Consider the following 21416-nt stretch of genomic DNA (forward strand, 5'->3'; position numbering starts at 1 on the left):
AGACATGTCCTGATACTGCCACACAAGAATGGCAAAGAGAAAGTGTGTATATAAGCACTCTTTGGGTGAGTGTGGAATGAGGCATCATCTCAGTATTTGGCTACATATGAGTATGTGTGCATGTGGGCTGTGAATCATAGAATACTAGGACTGGAAGGGACCTCGAGAGGTCATCGAGTCTAGTCCCCTGCCCTCATGGCAGGAAAAAATACTGTCTAGACTATCCCCGATAGACATTTATCTAACCTACTCTTAAATATCTCCACAGATGGGGATTCCACAACCTCACTGAACAATTTATTCCAGTGTTTGACTACCCTGACAGTTAGGAACTTTTTCCTAATGTCCAACCTAAACCTCCCTTGCTGCAGTTTAAGCCCATTGCTTCTTGTTCTACCCTCAAAGGCCAAGATGAACAAGTTTTCTCTCTCCTCATGACACCCTTTTAGATATCTGAAAACTGCTATCATGTCCCCCCTCAGTCTTCTCATTTCTAAACTAAACAAACCCAGTTCTTTCAGCCTTCCCTCATAGGTCATGTTCTCTAGACCTTTAATCATTCTCATTGCTCTTCTCTGGACCCTCTCCAATTTCTCCACATCTTTCTTGAAATGCGGTGCCCAGAACTGGACACAATACTTCAACTGAGGCCTAACCAGCGCAGAGTAGAGCGGAAGAATGACTTCTCGTATCTTGCTCGCAACACACCTGTTAATGCATCCTAGAATCACGTTTGCTTTTTTTGCAACAGCATCACACTGCTGACTCATATTCAGCTTGTGGTCCACTATAACCCCTAGATCCCTTTCTGCTGTACTCCTTCCTAAACAGTCGCTTCCCATTCTGTATGTGTGAAACTGATTGTTCCTTCCTAAGTGGAGCACTTTACATTTCTCTTTATTAAACTTCGTCCTGCTTACCTCAGACCATTTCTTAAATTTGTCCAGATCATTTTAAATTATGACCTTATCCTCCAGATTAGTCGCAACCCCTCCCAGCTTGGTATCATCTGCAAACTTAATAAGCATACTTTCTATACCAATATCTAAATAATTGATGAAGATATTGAACAGAGCCGGTCCCAAAACAGACCCCTGTGGAACCCCACTTGTTATACCTTTCCAGCAGAATTATGAACCATAAATAACTACTCTCTGAGGGTATGTCTACACTACCTCCCTAGTTCGAACTAGGGGGGTAGTGTAGACATACCCTGAGTATGGTTATCCAGCCAGTTATGCACCCACCTTATAGTAGCCCCATCTAAGTTGTATTTTCCTAGTTTACCGATAAGAATATCATGCGAGACTGTATCAAACACCTTACTAAAGTCTAGGCATACCACATCCACCACTTCTCCTTTATCCACAAGACTTGTTATCCTATCAAAGAGAGCTATCAGATTGGTTTGACATGATTTGTTCTTTACAAATCCATGCTGGCTGTTCCCTATCACCTAGCCACCTTCCAAGTGTTTACAGATGATTTCCTTAATTACTTGCTCCATTATCTTCCCTGGCACAGGTCTGTACTTTGCCTTTCCAATCTTGCCTCTGCATTCCTGTGTTGTTTGCCTATATTCATCCTTTGTAATTTGTCCTACTTTCCATTTTTTATATGACTCCTTTTTTATTTTTAGATCATGCAAGATCTCGTGGTTAAGATAAGGCGGTCTTTTGCCATATTTTCTATCTTTCTGACACAGTGGAATAGCTTGCTTTTGGGCCCTTAATAATGTCCCTTTGAAAAACTGCCAACTCTCCTCAGTTGTTTTTCCCCTCAGTCTTGATTCACATGGGACCTTACCTAACAGCTCTCTGAGCTTACCAAAATCCACCTTCCTGAAATCCATTGTCTCTATTTTGCTGTTCGTTCTTCTACCCTTCCTTAGAATTGTGAACTCTATGATTTCATGATCAGTTTCACCCAAGCTGCCTTCCACTTTCAAATTCTCAACCAATTCCTCCCTATTTGTTAGGATCAAATCTAGAACAGCTTCCCCCCTGGTAGCTTTTTCAACAACCTTCTGAAATAAAAAATTGTCTCCAATTCAGTCCAAGAACTTATTGGATAGTCTGTGCCCCTATTTGTTATTTTCCCAACATATATCTGGATAGTTGAAGTCCCCCATCACCTCTAAATCTTGGGCTTTGGATGATATTGTTAGTTGTTTAAAAAAAACCTCACCCACTTCTTCCACATGGGTAGGTGGCCTGTATTAGACTCCTAGCATGACATCACCCTTGTTTTTAACCCCTTTTAGCCTAACCCAGAGACTCTCAACACTTCTGCCTCCTATGTCCATCTCCACCTCACTCCAAGTGTGTTCATTTTTAATATATAAGGCAACACCTCCTCCCTTTTTTCCCTGTCTATCCTTCCTGAGCAAGCTGTACCCTTCCATACAAACATTCCAATTATGTTTATTATTCCACCAAGTTTTTGTAATGCCAACAATGTCATAATTGTACTTATTTATTAGCACTTCCAGTTTATCCCATGAACATTATTTATTAGCACTTCCAGTTCTTCCCATGAACACCCATCATGGACCATATGATATTACCTAAAAAATAACCTTGTGCTAAAAGGCTTCAACTTTATTTTATTCCCTCTTCTCATCCCCAAACTAGCTGAAGGCAGGGTACAGGGAATAAACAGAAAGAAATGAGAGTATTCATACCCAAGCTATATTGTGACTTACTTAGTGTCACAGAGTTAGATGGGAGTCAATGGGAGTTCTTTTGACTTCATGCGGTATGACCAAGACCCCTATTTTACTTCTCCTTTAAAGAGCTCTTCCTCCAAAATATCCACGGGAAGAGGAAGGGGAAAAGAAAAAGGTGGTTTGTAGGGAGGAAGGAGAGATTTCAAAACAAAGTCCGAGAATATGGGTTTGTGGTTGAGACTCAAGGACTATGTGTCAGAAGATAAAGATATTTGTTACATAGATAGTGTGGTTTTGGTTAAGACATTTCTAATCTGGCCTAATTTATCAAACTTGATTAATTGTGTTGGGTGCCTCAAAAATGAATGTCCAACTTGAAACACATTGGAGGAGGCTGATTTTCAGTGAATGCTGAGCAGCATCCTTGTGAAAACCCTCTGAAAACCAAGTAAGCTATCTCAAATTGCAACCCAAAAACTCAGGCAGCCCAAATCATTAACCACTCATGTAAATGTGGGCCCATTATTGTCTAAGTTTCCTCATCTTTAAAGTAGGATGATAATCTGTACCTATCTGTATCTCACAAGGTCCCCTGAAACTTAACTCATTGATATTTGTATGATATTTGACAGTCTCTGAGAGCAAGCATGGTAGAAATGCAAAATATTATTATTTATTATGAATAAGAAGGTGAATTTTAAAAAAATCATTGGCACTCAGCTGAGTGGAAGGCATGGTTATGCAATGGTGATCTGATTCTTGCAGCCACTTGATATTTTGAATTTGTGTGTTCATTAGGAGATGATTACATGGCTGAAAGCCTCTTCAGGCATGCAGATTGTAGCTATCTTCCAGGACATTGTGTAAATGTGAATGTTTGCAGAGACCTGTTTACTTATTTATAATGGAGCTGCACTTTCAAGAGCTGAAAATGAGAACAACTTTTAAATGGCTGGTCTTGTATCTCTGCTTACTTATTCTGATTCATATACCTTTATTGGTTTTGTGGTCTGAGACAGAGAATAGAGTGAAAGTGAAGAAACTGGCAACATAGTATGTTAGACTCCCAAAATGTGCTATTAATGCCTCTATTTTTTAAGACCTGAAGCTGCTGCATTTCTCAATACCTGTCACTATTCAAGCAGGGTGGCAAATCATAACAGTGGAAGAGCCTGGGCTCAATGTGAGAAAAGACTGAGAATTTTGGCTATCATGCTAGTCATGAAGATATTACAGAGAAACATCTGTGATTGAAAATGTAAAAGGCCGTGTGAGCTATCATTTCTTTCTCAAGGTCCAGTCCCTATCTGATCTTGAGCTGGGTAAATAAAATTATATAATTTTGCTTTTTTTTAATTAAAAAAGAGCTGGTAGCAATCCCCTTATATTTAGATTCCCTAGCACCTTTATAAAAATGGTTGCGACCTTTCTTTGAGATTTGAGACCTTTCTTCCATTGTTTTCAGCAGGCCTTTGTTAAATTGGCCTACGGCTAAGTGACATATAAAATATATACCCACCCACTCACCACTCTGCTTTTGCTAAGATAGAAACTATTAAAATCATCATTTCATTTTTCTTCTCTTAATGCCACAAGAAAATGTTGGCAGCTGCCAACAGAATAACTGATCACACAAGCATTCTAAGGGAAGACTTACCCACCATGGCACCAGTAGCAGCCTCTTTACAGGGAACATGTGGGAGCTGCCAGAGGTATTCTGTTCAGAAGTGGGAGAGTCAGTAAATGGCCCACCTCCAAACCCTGGGTATCACTTAGCCAGGAATTTTCCCAATTCGCAGAGTCTGGAAAGAGGGAGACAGGCATTGTTTTTTGCTGATTGTTTATAAATGTTGATTGATCATTTTGTCAGTAACAGTACATTGTTTTAATGTGAATACTCTTGTGTATTGTGTCCATATCAATCAGGGTTTTGATTTTAGGAATAGGTTAACTGAGGTTAATATTTGCAGAAGTCAGTAGTGATTTTTGGGTCTTAGATCTACTAAAAGTACCTGAAAGGTGTCTAGATTAGAGCAGTTTCTTAGCCTTAGCTGAGAACGAGGCCCATGTAAGGCATCTCAGATTGAGCACCTTTGAAAGTAGGAGCCAGATGGAGATATAAGAGTACACACAACAGAGATATTAATATTAAAAGCTTTCCTCAAAAGCTATCTGGAAAGTTCCTTAGTTTCTTTCATCGCCATAAGTGAAATGAGACTCAATTTCAGAACTTTCTAAATAGAGTACCAAAAATAGATACAGCTATTAGGTAAAGCCAAAGGAAAGCTTCTTTATCAAGGCATCAAATTGTGAAGATGGGTTGAAAATCCAACAGGTATTCAGAGTTGTTGGAAAGTGAAAATAGTGATTCATTAAGTATTTACAGTAAAAAAAATAAGTTATTACCTCATCCCCTCCTGCCCCAACTATTCTCTGTGTAATTTTCCTACCAAATATCTGGGAGTCTTCCATGTATAATTTCAAATACCTCTGTGCCAATGCACAACTGAAACTAGATTACAATGGATAAATCTGCTATATGTTTTAGTTAAAGTGTTCTCCAAGACAGATGTCTGAAAAAATGTGCATATTTTTTCTCAATGCTCTGTATCACCTCTTTTTTCTCTAAAGAAAATGATACTATTACCACAGATGCTTATATAGCATTATACATTATATAATGCTTATACAACATTAGTGTATTTCCAAAAACAGATTTACTAGTCTGATGCTGTCCGGTATAGGAAGTCAGGTTTTTTTAGAGGGAATAATTTTAATTATTCCTGGACCAAGTATGGGAGGAATACCATGTGGTATTGAACTTAAGAAGGTTGTCAGAAGTTAATTCTCTGAGCTTCTAGATTCTTCTTAGAGCTAGTTAAATCTTTTTTTTTTAATTCTAGGATTATAAATCTGTTGTAGAACTCAGTGTTCATACAGGCGCTGTAGAAGAGAACATTGTGAAATTCTAGACTTGGTAAAAAAATGGGGGAAACACATAAACGCCTTTTAAAATATAGAGAGATAGATCTTTTGCAAATTGAAATTCAATTCACTCTTTGCTCTCTCATTTTAATTTTGATTAATAAAAGCAATTTCTTTCTCTTTTCCGTCATTGATGAATACTTCTCTGAACATTGGGGGGCATTATGGTTTTTCCTCCCTTAATCTTGTCCTTGAAAGATTGAAATAGACAATATAGAGGATTCCTCCTCTGGTGACTTCCCTACCCCCTCCAGCTGTTTTTTTCCCCTGTTCTATTAGGTCTACCTCATTGAAATACTATCCAAACCCTGCTACTAAACTCTGAATCTCCGCATTTAAAAATGTGTCCAATATCAAGTTTTCAATCCCTAGAGGTGTTTAAGTCTCGGCTTGACAAAACCCTGGCCGGGTTGATTTAGATGGGATTGGTCCTGCCTAGAGCGGAGGGCTGGACTTGACGACCTTCTGAGGTCTCTTCCAGTTCTATGATTCTATGATAAGGGGATGGTTGGATGAAATAACATGATCTTGGTAACTAATTGACCATTCATTATAGGGAACTTTCTGGGTGTCTGGCTGGTGAGTCTTACCCACATGCTCAGGGTTTAGCTGATCGCCATATTTGGGGTCAGGAAGGAATTTTCCTCCAGGGTAGATTGGCAGAGGCCCTGGAGGTTTTTCGCCTTCCTCTGTAGTATTGGGCACAGATCACAGCTGAAGGACTCAATGCATGTTGGGGCCTTCAAAGTATTTGAAGGCTTCAATATCTGAGACATAGGTGAGAGGATTATTCTAAGAGGGGTGGGCGAGATTCTGTGGCCTGCGCTGTGCAGGGGGTCAGACTTGATCATAATGGTCCCTTCTGACCTTAAAGTCTATGAGTCAATGGCTTGGGTTTGTTTATCTTATTGAGAACTAGTTTTGAAATCACTAATACTTTATGACCCATTTTTTGTTCCTACGTAAGAGGTATATGCTGTCCCTTTTACACCTCTGTGCCATATTCCTGCTTTGCAGGTACCAGTGTAAGGTGGGGGAAGGTAGCTTCTGCTTGCCTTCCCATGGATGTGCAGAATGTGGGCAAATCCTCAACTCTCCCCTCATCCCCACGGCACCAGCCAGTTCAGCTGTGCCAGTGTGTGCTGAGAGAGAGACACTGCATTAGGCATGGGGCTGATTCAGGTACTTATCCCCACAACTATAGAAAGCTTGGAGGCACATTTTGACTGACTCCGATTCTTCTTCCAGCCTTGTTCTGAGGGTACAGAACAGTGCGCTGTCCCATTCAAGAGGCTTGTGGCAACACCATAGTTTAGCCCTGTGAGAGGAAGTAATATTTTTATGCCAGTCCTGTCAGCAATATAGAGACCTCAGTGATCTACCTGCCTCTGTTTTGCTGTTAACTAAGATTTAACATGCTCATTATTTCATTGTATTTCCCATGTGGACTCCCTATTCTTTCACCTTCAAAAATTGCTCTGCTAAAGTCAGCAGTCAGAGGCATCAGACTATTCTAAATATACTGAAGTGGAGGGGGGCTCTTACTTCTTACAGCTTCCAATTGTTTCCTCGCTTTAAAATTCCACCTACTGTAGTGCAGGACTAAAAGGTGCTGCCTGTGTATTCCATGATTTCTCCCACCACCCCACCTACTCCTACACACCAGGGAGCTCTTGGAGGAAGCAACACTCTGGATAGAATTTTCCTTCTTGAGTTACAATCCTTCCTTGAGCTCTTTTTGGGACTGTGTGACTCTGCCCTGTCCTCAGTACAGGCCTCTATAAAACTCATATTATCTGGCCTTCATGCGGAAGTATGAATCTATGGAAACAAATGGCTCTAACAGGCCAGACCCTCTTAATGCTCGGATGCTTCTGACCATCAGTCAACATGCAATTTCAGTTTATTTATCACGGAAGATGACAGTACAGTTACAATTGTATTTCTTTTTATTTTAACTAGGGAAATGTATCTAGAAAATGCATGCAGCTATTAGGCTCATAGCTGTTTGCTGATGTGGTCCTTGGTGTTGCAAGGCTTGAGCAGCTGAGATACTGGGTAATGTGACATTCACATTAAATGTGTGATAAGAACATGGTTTAATGGTTGTGTGTCTTCTCTTTAAAGCTGTGTTTTGAATGATTAATCTTACTCTGCAGTCTCCAAAATAACAATGTAGCTACAGAAATTAAACCTTATGCTTAACCTTATGCTTAACCTTCAAGTCAGAGTCCAAATGGAAAATGTGTTATTTTAGTAGGTTAGCTGAAACTACAATCAGCAAAATCCTCTCTGCACTTGATTGTAAACTCCACCCTTTAAGCTAATTCTTTGTCCTTTGTCCTGGTTTTAAATTGAATTTTTCACTACACAGGTCTCATTAATTAAATGGCAACAGGAGCTTCAGCTAGCAACACTTTTCTCCCTAAAGCTCCTTGAACAGAGAAGCTTTCATTCATAGTTTCTGAAAGCAGATTTTATTCTGCCTCACAGATGAGAAATCTGTGTGATAGGCCTGAAAGGACAGCTCCCAAACCTAGTCAGAACCAGGAATCACTGAAAATATCTTGAGAATAAATTGATTCTCCTCCCCCCGTCTCTTTCCTTCTTCCTCTCCTTTTCCTTTTGCCTTTTTTATAATGAACATTTATCAGAAAGTTCAGACATTGCTTCGCACTTTCTTCTTTTATTTCTTGCCTTTGCTCCTTTAACCTGATTAGTTGTGGTTCCTCCCAGCTCCATTCAATAAACTTCAATAGGAATGTAGCCATCCTATTTTTTGTTTTTGGTTAATGCTTTTCAAGATTGGTGAATTATGCATTAAACTGAAGGGACTGATAGTAAAATGTAATATAGATTTTGTTCAAATTATGCACTGCTAATTGAAGAAAAGGCCATATTAGGCCAAAACAGAAGGCAGCTGAACTACAGAAATCCAAAAAGCTCTTGCATGCAGTTTTCTGTTTTCTTTACTCTCTCTTAAAACTCTTTCAATCATTGAACATTCAGTACTCTTTTTCTGCTTGCTTTCCATCAACTCACCAGCATGATATATCAACAGAAAACTTGGAACAGGGGCATCAGTGAGAAGAGGGTGAAGTGGAATTATTGGTTTCTTCATCCTTTGCTTCTGAGCCACAAACACTGAGTTATCAAATTCATTTGACTTGCCAGAAAACTGAGTAGCCGGAGCTGGTCAAAATAGTATATCAACACTCTCCCGATTATACTGCAGTGAAATCTCAAGTACATAGGTGCTGGGGGTGCTGCTGCATCAGCTGGCTTAAGGTGGCTTCCACCATATACAAAGTTTTACAATTTTGTTCAGTAACTCTCATCACCCCCACTATTCCAGAATCTCTGCTCTTGTATGAGGTTTCTACAGCCAAAGAAGTTGAGACCACCAGAAAGGCAACATGCTGGTCCTGGAGAAAACCAACATCCCTTAAGTCTCTCAGCATCTTCTGTCTGTTTAGGAAGTCATGCTCATCGGTTTCATAGAAAACACCACCCTGTTAGGCTGGTAGCTACAATGCAGGCCTCAACAAAGGGAAGAAAAAATATAGAATTAATGGTGTTTTATTAGAACTTCAGTGCTGTGGGAATAATGCCCAGTCTTAAAAGAGAAGCCAAAACAGTCACCTTAGCAGTAAGGTTGCCAGATGATTTAATCAAAAATACTGGACACATCTGACATTACATCACAATCTACATTACATCTTATTTAGAAAGTACCAGACATTTATATTTTCTCAATTTGTTTCCCAAACAGAAAGCTTAAATACTAAACTGTCCAGTTCAAAACCGGACACCTGGCAAACCTACTCAGCAGTGATTTTCAAATGCTGCACCGGTATAGAAATAGTTCTGGTTTTAGTCCGGAGCTCTGAACTCCTACATTATGGCTTATTCAATAGCACCCATCTTGCATAATATTACTTTAATGGCTTTAAATATCATAGACATTAAGCCCTGCTCTCCACTAGGACTTTATTTCAAAATAATGCCCCCCCCCCACTCCCAGTTGAATTTATAAGTAGAGTGTCCACACTATCTAGCTCATTATTTTGAAATAATGGGCCATGGAATTCCAAATCTGTACCCCTGCTTTTCATCAGGAGTAATGCTAATTCCAAAATAGCTATTTCAAAATAATGGTAGAGTGGATACTCTGGTGGCACTATTTCAAAATAATTACTCCCCAGAGTAATTTGAACTAATTACTCCCCAGTGTTTTCTGGGGCTCTAAGTCTGAGGTAGTATCTCCACTTTAATGGAGCCAGACTAATTTTGAGGCTTCCCCATAGTGTGAACGTGCTCGTTTGAATTTGTTAAATTGGGATTTATTATGTCAAATTTACTAATTTTGAAATAGTTTTCTAGTCTAGATATGGCTCACTACTTGGTAGTACTTAACTAAAAGAAGTAAATGACTAATTCTGTTACTATAAATGAAAAACACAAAAAACCAAACTCCTTCATTTGATTATGAAGGTCTTTTGGGAAAAAAAAATAATGTCTGATGCATGCTGATTAATTTCCTAACATATCCATATTTAAATTAATTTTGACTCATAAACTAACGAGTTACTTATAACTTCTCTGAAAATGTATTCAATTCATTTACTAAGGAGCAGATAAACTGCATTCCTTATACAAAGGAATGAGTGAATCCCTGCTTTAAGTGCAAAACACAGAACAGCCTTAACTGTAAAACTGAGATCAGAGATTCTGTGCTATTGTGACATATCAGGGTACAGACCAGGTCAACGAGTAGCTGTTGTACTCCTGCCCTGTAACATTAGTGCCCTTCACAATGCCTTGCAACTCACCAACAGACTTCAGCATGCAAGTCACAACCACCATGTTTATGGTACTTTGGCTCTTACTATCTGTAAAAATTACCTCATGGTGACCTCCAACACATTCCCAGTCCCAGTCTCTAAAGAAATGTCTGTCCTTTTCTGCCCAGCTTTCTCCTGCACAGAATGACTATATCAAGTCTATTAGGGTATGTCTACACTACCACCCCAGTTTGAACTAGGGTGGTTAATGTAGTCAATCGAAGTTGCAAATGAAGCCCAGGATTTAAATATCCGGGCTTCATTTGCATCTTGCCGGGCACCGCCATTTTTAAATCCCCGGTAGTTCGGACTCCGTGCCCACGGCTACATGCGGCACAGAGTAGGTAGTTCAAATTAGGCTTTCTAATTCGAACTACCATTACTCCTCGTGCATTTGTAAAAAGCAATTTTGTTTTAATATACTTTTCTGTAACGTTAATAGATGGAAAACAGTATCTTATAAACAAAATAGCAAATACTGAGAACAATAAGATTTTCAAAGCAGCCAAGTTAGGTCCTATTGAACTTTACTGTGGTTTGCAGACCTAATTTCCTTATTCACCTCTTGAAACCCTAGTCTCAGGTACCATAAGAAGTTTGCTACATGATGAACATTGAATAAAATGATACCAGCAATGGAATCAATAACTTATGAAGCAGCGGAATATAAGCACAATAATGCTTCTAGTTATTATAATGCACTGAATCACTGGTAATGAATATATCGTTACCTTTGGCTTAAAATATTTGTATGTACATTATATTGAGCCAAATCCTCAACCCATTTAAAACTGTGCCACATTTTCCACTGACTAAAATGGGAGATTTTTTTGGTTGTAAATGCACATGTTAAATTTGATATTTAAACATGCATGCCACCTGAAACCGTGGGAAAAAAATAAACTCATTAACAGCTATGATTTGGGGGAGTGTGTATATACAGTTTAAGAATGAAGAACTCTTATGTTTTGTAGTAAGAACAGATGAGTGAGACTTGCACATTCTCAGAGAGCAGGAGGAAAAAAATGAAGTAACTAAAATGTTGTGTCCTTTAAAGAAAATTAATGACAAGCATATTTGGGATATAAAATGAATCCTGTTTGCTTAAAAGGACCTTAATAACTTGCTTATGGTTTTCCAGTTGAATTAAGAGGTCTGTATCTTATGCACTAAATTCATACTCACAGATGCTTTTTATGTATTCCGTGTTTTTGTTTTTATTATGAAAATAAATCTTTGATTTTTCTAGTGCTCACGTGTTGTCTTTTATAGATTTTTCTAAGTATTTACATTATAACTATAGCAGTCCATTGTGAAACCTGAAGTGTTTCCTTTTATTTGCTTCTCAAGTCCCATTCCACACAATATTAGTAATCTCTTGCTCTTTGCCAAAGCCAAACAGTGACAGTTGCAGTAATAAATATTTACTGCAGGCATTGGTATGAAAATACCACAGCACTACAAGCGTAACCAGAAACAATTCTTTCACATTGGTATTTTGACTGAATTTCAGGCTTAATTTTAGGTTATATATTGTTGAAATAGCTCTTCAGTGGTCATCATAATACAATGCTATTAGGTGCTGATTCAGTCTTCAAGCAATTGTCAATTAAAATTACTTATTGCTGGTCTTTTAAATCTTTTATATATTTAATTCAGCCCCTTGTATTGAGGGCACCAATTCACACGCCGAGAGCAGAAACTTAATATATTCAAAGATCTGAATGTTTGTTTGCTTGAAAGAATGGTGCAAGGGGGATGTGGCGGCTTTAGTTTCCTTTTTTAAACTGAGTAGACAGATTTTAGCATGTTTCTGCATTAGTCATTTACAGACGGTTCTAAAGTATTCATGAGTGAAATTGTCTTTTTATATCTTTAGTCTTGGCATGACTTTCCACTGTGAACTAGAGTGTACTTTGAATAGTTTTCCCTTTTATTGGTTTTCACGTTGTTAATAAAACAGTATAAATGGAATGTATGTTGTTATAAGAGGGCAATTTATTACAAGATGAATGAGTAAGATATATGGCATGCACAGCAGTGTTTGCAACCAGTCACATAGCATGCTGATGGCATGTGGCTTGTTTAGTTTAACATGTGTATAGGGTCTTGTTTTGAAGCATATATATTAAGATGAACTCAAATGGAGTAAGAATTGAGAGTATATCCTTTTTCACTTCAAGATAATTACATCGTGAAAGGCAAATCAACAAACATATAGGAAGTCAGATATTCAGGTAGATAATTTTTTAAATCATTCATTCCCTCAAGCGTTTCCTGTACATGGAATTTGCCTCAAGAAATGTTGTTCTATGTATTTGTTGTTTTTCTCCTACTATATGATGAAGCTTTCTTTAATAAAAAGCATTGCCTAGTACCACTGTTCCACAGGTCTGGGATAAAGAAACGAAAGTTTTAAAGTAGTGAGAAGAATAGATGAGAATAGTTTTTAATTAGAATAATTTTGCTGCAGTAGATTTGAAAACACAGACTAGAATGGAGGCCGCAACGTAACCCTATAAAAGCATCCTGTATCCATGTAAAAGTGGAGATATTATACAGTAAAGCTATTTTAGATATATTTCTGGCCTGACCAAAACCAGAGCCTGCTTTTGAAATTTGTACAACCTCGTGACTATACCTAAGGGCTACGTCTAGACTACATCCCTTTTTCGTAAAAGGGATGTAAATTAGACATATCGCAATTGCTAATCTTGAGGAAAATAAAGCCTTTTCTGAAAGATCCCTAAGGGATAAGGGATCTTTCAGAAAAAGCTTTATTTTCCGCAAGATCAGCATCTAGACTGGCGCTTTTTTCCGGCAAAAAAAAATGGCAGCCATGTTTATGCTAATGATGCGGGGGAGATTTAAATCCCCGCTTCATTAGCAATTGTGGTACATCTAATTTACATCCCTTTTCCGAAAAAACGATGTAGTCTAGACGTAGCCAAGATGTTCTCATAACCTTTGAAAATAGTTAGAATGCCATATATATAAACAAATGCACTTTTTGAAGCTTACCCGTCACTGGACTAGAGGTATGTGAAAGAGCCAAAGAAGCTTTTGTCATTGTTTACAAATATGGGCACAGCTCCTGACATGGAACTACATGTATATGCACCATAAAGCTGATGTTTGCCAGTTTCTTTTATACCCTATATAGGAGGGTTTCTGTATGGATAAAGCTGCTTTCCTGTTTTTGGAATGGCCCATCCCTTATCATACAAATAAGTTACCTCAAGTGTCCCCCAAGTTACCTTTTTTCTCTGTGCGCATGCATTCAACACACTGGTGCTATATATAAAAAAACCTAACCATATATATAAAATACTTCTTAATGTACTTAACATTTTAAAATCTTACTTCTAGTATAAAATAACATTTGAAAATATAAATAAAATAAAAGCATTAAGACAAGAATTTACTCTCTTCTTACTTATCACTCCCTGTGCCTTTTCTGAGACTACAAGAATGACTGCACTCATTATACAGTATGGTTTTATTTCCTGCCTCTAAAGGGAAATTTTTGTTTCAACTCTGGTGTTGTTAGGGTTGATTGTCTTCCTGTATGGAGGGTGACTTATATTTTAATCATGCTAAAACTATAAGAATAAAAAGGAGAATAAAAAAGAAAAAAAGGAGAGAGAAAGGAGAGAAGAGCAATACATTCATAGATTACAGATAAAAAGGACTATCTGGTCCACTACTTAGCTAATACAGGAGTTTCCTCAACAATACAACTTTTTTTCAGTCTAGCTTTAAAAGCCCAAGAAAAGTCCTTTGCAAAGCTAACCCCCTGGTTCAAATCCTCACTAAGGATATGTCTACACTAGCCCCCTAGTTCGAACTAGGGAGGCTAATGTAGGCATTCGAAGTTGCAAATCAAGCCCGGGATTTAAATATCCCACGCTTGATTTGCATCTTCCTGGCCAGTCGCCATTTTTTAAATGTACAAGTCCGGACTAACTGCCCGCGTCTACACGTGGCAGGGACCCGGTAGTTTGAAATAAAGCCCTATTTCGAACTACCTGTTATTCCTGCAGGAGTAGTTTCAGTGAAGGCAGAACGGCTTATAATGGAGAGAGGTGCTACCCAACATGAGTAAGTATATCTAAGACTAGCTTTGGGCTCCAATTCAGCAAACATGTCTGTTGAGAAATGCTCTTAATTTTAAGCACATGCTTGAGTTCTACTGAAAAAGCACATATTCTTTTTCTGATTCAAAGCAATGGAGAGGAACTATCCCTCCCTCTCTCATGATCTGTTATCCAATATACAAATGGCATTGCCTTGTTTTGCCACCATATTTCACTTCACTGTCTTTTCTTATTTGCAATCCTGTTTGATCTTTAGGTCTTACATATTATAATAACAAGTTTCTTGCAAAGGTCATACAATATTTTATGGCTCAGCTGTAATGGACTTTTTCAGTAACAGCAGAGTGTAATCAAATTATATATTAAAACTATAAAATCACAGTCTGATAGTAACTATTTCTGAATGTATTTTTTTTAAATCTCATCTTATACTATATTTTAATCAACAGGACTCCCAATGCATTACTGTCCACTGTGTTCTCTTTATCTGGGTTATCTCTAATGTCACAATTCTACCATCTCACTTGCCATCATAATTAGTCAATCAAAGTCTTGGTATTTAAAATATTATCCGCCCCCTTGTATTCCTGTAGTTGTTTCAATAACTCAGTATATCATTGTAAAAAAAATCAGCACTCAGGAGATTGAATAGACACGTTCTATGTGGTTTTAATAAATACATTTTTCCTTGTGATAGTCTTTAAAAATACATGAGTAAAGAAAAAATACATTGACATAACTGTGCATACTGATACCATTGCAAAATCCTATAATGTATCTTTATCTCGTGATTACAATGGTGCTGCAGAATATATGTTGTTTAGAGCCTTTATTTTATTTTGCTTTTAGTTTTGGGAAAGAAAATGTACCCTTTTTGGTGTGGGGAAATTTTAAATGCTTAAAATAACTTATATGTATAGCATTGTATATGATAGTGAAGCATACATTTTTCTAAGCAAATTGAGTGTGTTTCTACAACTCTTTGAAAATCTAAATCTCTGTAAGGAATAACTGTTATTAATCTATTATTTTTAGCTAAGATCAAGAGTAATGTCAATGTAATATTTTGTCTTTCTCTGACTTTCAGAACCGTACAGGTTTAACAATAGTACAGAAGATGAAATGATTTTCAAAATCAGATGATAATAATATATAGCAGTTATAGTGCATTATAAGCTCAAAGGACTGTGTATAAATGCTAACTGTCTAAATTACTAATAACTCATATGACCTTTTAAGGGATTATCGTGCATTTGTAGGAGAATGGTCTCAATGGTCTGATATGTCTTTCCAGTGTAAGAAATATGTATCTAGTAAGTGTTTATGTTATACAGGGGAACAATGTGTATGGTGTTTCAGTATAGCACTGTATTTTACAAATGTACTCTAGTGATAAGAAAAAGGTTAGATTGAGCTGATTATCATTAGTCAAAGTTTTATTGAAATTTTAGGTGTTTCTTTGTAGCTGCGACATTAAAATTCCAAATGAAAACGGTCAATACATTTATTTTGTTTCCATTGCCTTCTTATTTTGACTGCAGACCTTACCACTGGGACACCAGCAATATCAACAACAACAGTGGAAATTCGGAAAAGCAGTGTTATGACAACTGAGATCACCTCTAAAGTGGAAAAAATCCCCACAACAGCCACTAGCAGCAACACATGCCCTTCCGTGGAGACAGAGGAAGAAAAGGCAAAAAGGCTGCTTTACTGTTCACTATGCAAGGTTGCTGTCAACTCCACCTCACAGCTGGAGGCGCACAACAGTGGTGAGATGTAGCAATTTCTTTTCTGTTTCAAGAGCTCTGCAATTATCTTCCTCTGAATAGATTAGGTCTCTTGCAGCAGGGGACAAAGAGGTGGCAGAAAACTGGCAATTACATGGAATTCATTAAGTATTAAAGAATAAAAATGACAAGCAAGGAGTCTTTCATAAGGGAAAAAAAGAAGTCTAGTGCCTACAAGTTACCAGTTTTCTTAAATTTTACTTTTTATTGCTTCCAAATATTATGGTGGTAAGTGACAGCTTTATACCCTGTTACTCTGACTGCCACGAACTGGGACTGTTCTGTTCATCCCCTAGCACTTGCCACTGTTACAAGACAGGATATTGGGGCTAGCTAACCATTGGTGTGATCCAACAGACTTAAATTGCAGCAAGGGAGGTTTAGGTTGGACATTAGGAAAAACTTCCTATCAGGGCGGTTAAACACTGGAATAAATTGCCTAGGGAAGTTGTGGAATCTCCATCACTGGAGATATTTAAGAGCAGGTTGGATAGACATCTATTAAGGATGATCTAGATAGTGCTTGGTCCTGCTGTGAGGGCAGGGGACTGGACTTGATGACCTCTCAAGGTCTCTTCTAGATCTAGCATTCTGTGATCCAGTATAGCTGTCTTATATTTGGTGCTCAGAATTTGCATACTTTCATTTATGTCAAATAACAAAGAGAATATTTTGGTACAAAATATAATAAATTATACTGAAACAGTCAATTAAAGATAACATTTTTTATTGAACAATAGGTTTTGGTAAGCATACAGAATAAAAATATCTAACCCTGCACTAAATGGCTGATGATGGCTACTCCTTGGCAACTAGAGGCTCTTTCTTGTAGATATGACACTTTCTTACCACTAGTGTAAGTAGTGTTAGAGAGCCCTTGTGTAGACAGGTGACCAACTGTTGTTACTTTTGTAAACACTATGGTGGATTTGACTTGTTGTGAGCAAAGCTAAGGATTCTGGTGTCAGCATTAGGGACATTAAATTGTGTTTAATCAACAAGTTGATGGGATTTCCATCGACTAGTTGATTAGTCAATAAGGGGAGAAACTGCAGCGCCACAGTGGGATTAGCTCCCAGCCCCAGGAGCTAACCCTGCTGTGGCTCTGCCTTTTAAATTTATTAAGAGCTGTCAGGATCTTAATATATTTAAAAGGCTGAAGTGCAGTGGGAGGCACCAGATGCAAGCCAGGGCAGCTTATTCCCAGCTTACCCCACCTCACAGTTCTTCTGCTTTTTTAATGTATTAAGAGCCGTCAGGAATCAGCTATCCTGGCTTGCACCTGGTCCCCCTTGCTGCACTTCAGCCTTTTAAATGTATTAAGAGCATGATGGTTCAAATACATTTAAAACGTAAAGGAACAGCGTCTGAGACTTGGTGTGGGCTGGGAATCAGCTGATTCCCAGCTCATGCCCAGTCCCCAGTAAGCCCCTGCCTCCCCTCAGCACCGGCTCCTGCTCCGCCCCTTGCCCCCTCTGATAGTGGAGCTGGGGGGAATTGGCTTTTAAGATATGTGCTGGGGGGAATTGGCTTTTAAGCTGGCTCCCCTCAGCTCCGGCTCCTGCTCTGCCCCTTGCCCCCTCTGATAGTGGAGCAGGGAAGCGACTAGTCTAGGCACTACTCTCTATTCAATAAGCTTATGCTTATCAGATAGTTGACTAGTCAGCTACTCACTTAGGGTATGTCTACACTACCCTCCTAGTTCGAACTAGGAGGGTAATGTATGCATACCGCACTTGCTAATGAAGCCCGGGATTTGAATTTCCCGGGCTTCATTAGCATAAGCGGGGAGCCGCCATTTTTAAATCCCCGCTGCTTCGAACCCCGTGTAGCGCGGCTACACGGGGCTCGAACTAGGTAGTTCGGACTAGGGTCCTATTCCGAACTACCGTTACTCCTCGTGAAATGAGGAGTACCGGTAGTTCGGAATAGGCACCCTAGTCCGAACTACCTAGTTTGAGCCCCGTGTAGCTGCGCTACACGGGGTTCGAAGCAGCGGGGATTTAAAAATGGCGGCTCCCCGCTTATGCTAATGAAGCCCGGGAAATTCAAATCCCGGGCTTCATTAGCAAGTGCGGTATGCATACATTACCCCGCTAGTTCGAACTAGCGGGGTAGTGTAGACATACCCTTACATCCCTAATCAGCAGAGAAGAAATCCTGCAAAATAATAGTGATAGAGATTATTCAATGTTGACCTACAACCTTGCCTAATGTCTTGAAATTGATCTTAAGCTTGCTATAAGTAGAATGACACTAAATGGATATAAAAGACAGGACTATGCAGCCCTTTAAAGACTAACAGGATGGTTCATTAGGTGATGAGCTTTCGTGGGCCAGACCCACTTCCTCAGATCAAATTGTGGAGGAAAACTGGCATGACCATATATAATTGTATCCCTTTGGTATATATGGTCATGCCAATTTTCTTCCACAATTTGATCTGAGGAAGTGGGTCTGGCCCACGAAAGCTCATCATCTAATAAACCATCCTGTTAGTCTTTAAAATGCTGCAGAGTCCTGTCTTTTGTTTCAGCAAGACCAAACTAAAACGGCTACATCTCTATTACTATACTAAATGGATATAGAATTGATGGGTGAGTATTTCTTACTAGCATGGAAGATGCACGAGGAAAAGTTGGTAAACATAAGTAATGGCATTATTAGGCCAAAGGACTATTGTATTAGCATGAGACCCAGAGGGATTAGTAAGGGTTTTAATTAGATTGGGTTTTAGTTGAAATATTACAGACCTAAAATGGTGAAAGGTCTTCAGTTGAAATCCAAAAAAGATAACTGTGGTAAGGTGCAATCATTTATTGTTTTTGATGGTGAAAAGAAATTTGAGAAGTTCTAAATATTATGGGCCAGATCTTTAATTAGCTTTAATTGGTGTGGTTCCATTGAAGTCCATGTAACTACACCAGTTAAACATCAGATCAAGATCTGGCTTTGCATGTTCATTTTAATAGAAAGTCAAAAAAATGTCAAAAAGTAGTCTGGAAAAGTGTGTTAATTTTGAATAAGATTGTAACACCATACACATTCAGTAGCAGCTTCAGTTATGAGTGGTCCTATTTAAATCAATTATGTAAGGTATTATTTAAAACAAGTAATGGTATCACAATTTTACTCTTTATTATTGATTTAATGTCTAGAGTTTGTTTTAGTAACAAATGTGAGCAATGTCCATATTTTTCTTATATTTTGGGTTCTGTCTTAGGCCCTTAAAAGCTTAAGTTGTTGCCTGGAACCTCCAGGGTTTGGGAACTGATTATTTAATTGCAGATTCAGGTTCCTGAGACATAAAATGTGCTGTTTATCGTCCCCATCAGGGAAGCTTACAAATCACTTGAAACACCATCTTTAATAGCTAAATCTCTCCTTCTGTTCAACTATTGTTCATGTCTTATTAGCAGCAGGCATTAATGAAAAGAAGTCACGCTTATTCAATTTCACCTCAGGATACTCTGAGCATACCACTACTTACTGGTGGTAGCTTTTTGTTCCCGTTTAGTTGCCTTGATATGTGCAATTTAATAATTAAATTCTAGGCAATTATGTATTAAATGTGAAATATTGCTAAACTGATTATTAAACTGATATAGGCAATGTAGACATATTGCAAACACAACACATTGTAGAAAACTGAGATTTTTTACATGTGTTCATATTGTATATATGTTTTATTTCTAAGTTTATGTGTATTTAAAAGTTAAAGTAATAAAATGCAATCATCTTGCCCAAAATATCTGTTTCCTATTTGGAATCTCTCCAGGGACTAAGCACAAAACTATGTTGGAAGCCCGGAATGGAAGTGGAACCATTAAAGCCTTTCCCCGGGCCGGTGTCAAAGGCAAGGGACCTGTTAATAAAGGAAACACGGGCCTACAAAACAAAACATTTCACTGTGAAATTTGTGATGTACATGTAAACTCCGAGACACAACTTAAACAGGTACGCAAACAGCTTGGATAAAGTTGAATCCTTGACTCTGCCATGAGGCGGGGGGAGTACCTTTGCATTTAGCATGTGTCAGTGTAATGAGAATTCACATCTAAATGGAGCTTGCTGCTTTTGCCCTTTTTATTTGGGCATATGTTCTGTGTGTTTGTTTTTGGTACGATTTTCCATCAGCTAACATATGTTTCCTCAAAAACTATTGATTATATACATTTAAAAACTGTTGTAGATTCTCTCTGTAAACTATAATATGTTACAAGTGTCATTAGATTACCATTAATGCCATGGCTTAATAAACCATGTCATTGTGTGTGCTGTGTGATATTTGTATTCACAAGGATGTGGGGGTGTATAGAGAGAGTCTTTTTATAGATTGTTGGAAAACCTCTTTAGCAGTGTGGGCTGTTTTTATCATGTTCCTCTTCAGCCAATAAGCTTAACCTCTAAATTGCAATTACACTAAGTTATAGTCAATTATTCTCTCTCAGATGAACAAAGCCATTGTTCTGGAATATGCTTAGTTACTTTATGTGCCTTTTAGAATTGAAAACTTGTTAAGAAAAGTATGGAGGCAAATAATGTGATGGACTCTATTTGTACCTGTTTCATGCTTTCGGCGGCTGGGGGAAGTAGATTTCCTTGTTTATCTTACTTATAATAATTCTTTTCAGGAAAAAAAAATGTCCTGGAAAAAATAGTTCATAGCTTCTAAAGCGCCATAGAATCTATATGGGAAATGATTGGATAGTCTGGGAAATTACTGGCTGCATTTTACAGATGCTTTAAGATGGGATTTTTCAAAAGGGCCTAATTTTACTCCCAAGAGGCCAGCAGTGCTAAAACTCACATTTGACTTCCGAGTCAGGGCATGGCTGAGTATTTTGAAACATCAGCCAAATACATGCAGCACTAAAAGTTCCTTCAAGTTGATACACATCTAAATGGTTATCAGCTATTGCTTTATTTTATTTTAATTAGTCAAATTAATACTATTGTGGTGAGCAATAATCTTCAGCACTGGATAGGGTTAATGATGTGATACTCTTTGAAAGAAGGTAATTTTTCTAAT

At 38.1% G+C, this 21416-nt stretch overlaps 1 protein-coding gene across 1 annotated transcript in view; it reads left to right on the top strand.

Moving 5' to 3' along the window:
- ZNF385D (zinc finger protein 385D) overlaps positions 1-21416 on the top strand; it is a 518904-nt gene that overhangs the window by 489537 nt on the left and 7951 nt on the right. Inside the window, exons 8-9 of the mRNA XM_089776010.1 lie at positions 16136-16366; positions 20163-20341. Of these exons, the coding sequence (XP_089632136.1) occupies positions 16136-16366; positions 20163-20341 (410 nt within the window). The remainder of the gene's footprint in view (positions 1-16135; positions 16367-20162; positions 20342-21416) is intronic.

This window comes from Pelodiscus sinensis, chromosome 2, assembly GCF_052426305.1.
Source record: "Pelodiscus sinensis isolate ZL-2025 chromosome 2, ASM5242630v1, whole genome shotgun sequence".
In the NCBI taxonomy this organism is placed as follows: domain Eukaryota; kingdom Metazoa; phylum Chordata; order Testudines; family Trionychidae; genus Pelodiscus; species Pelodiscus sinensis.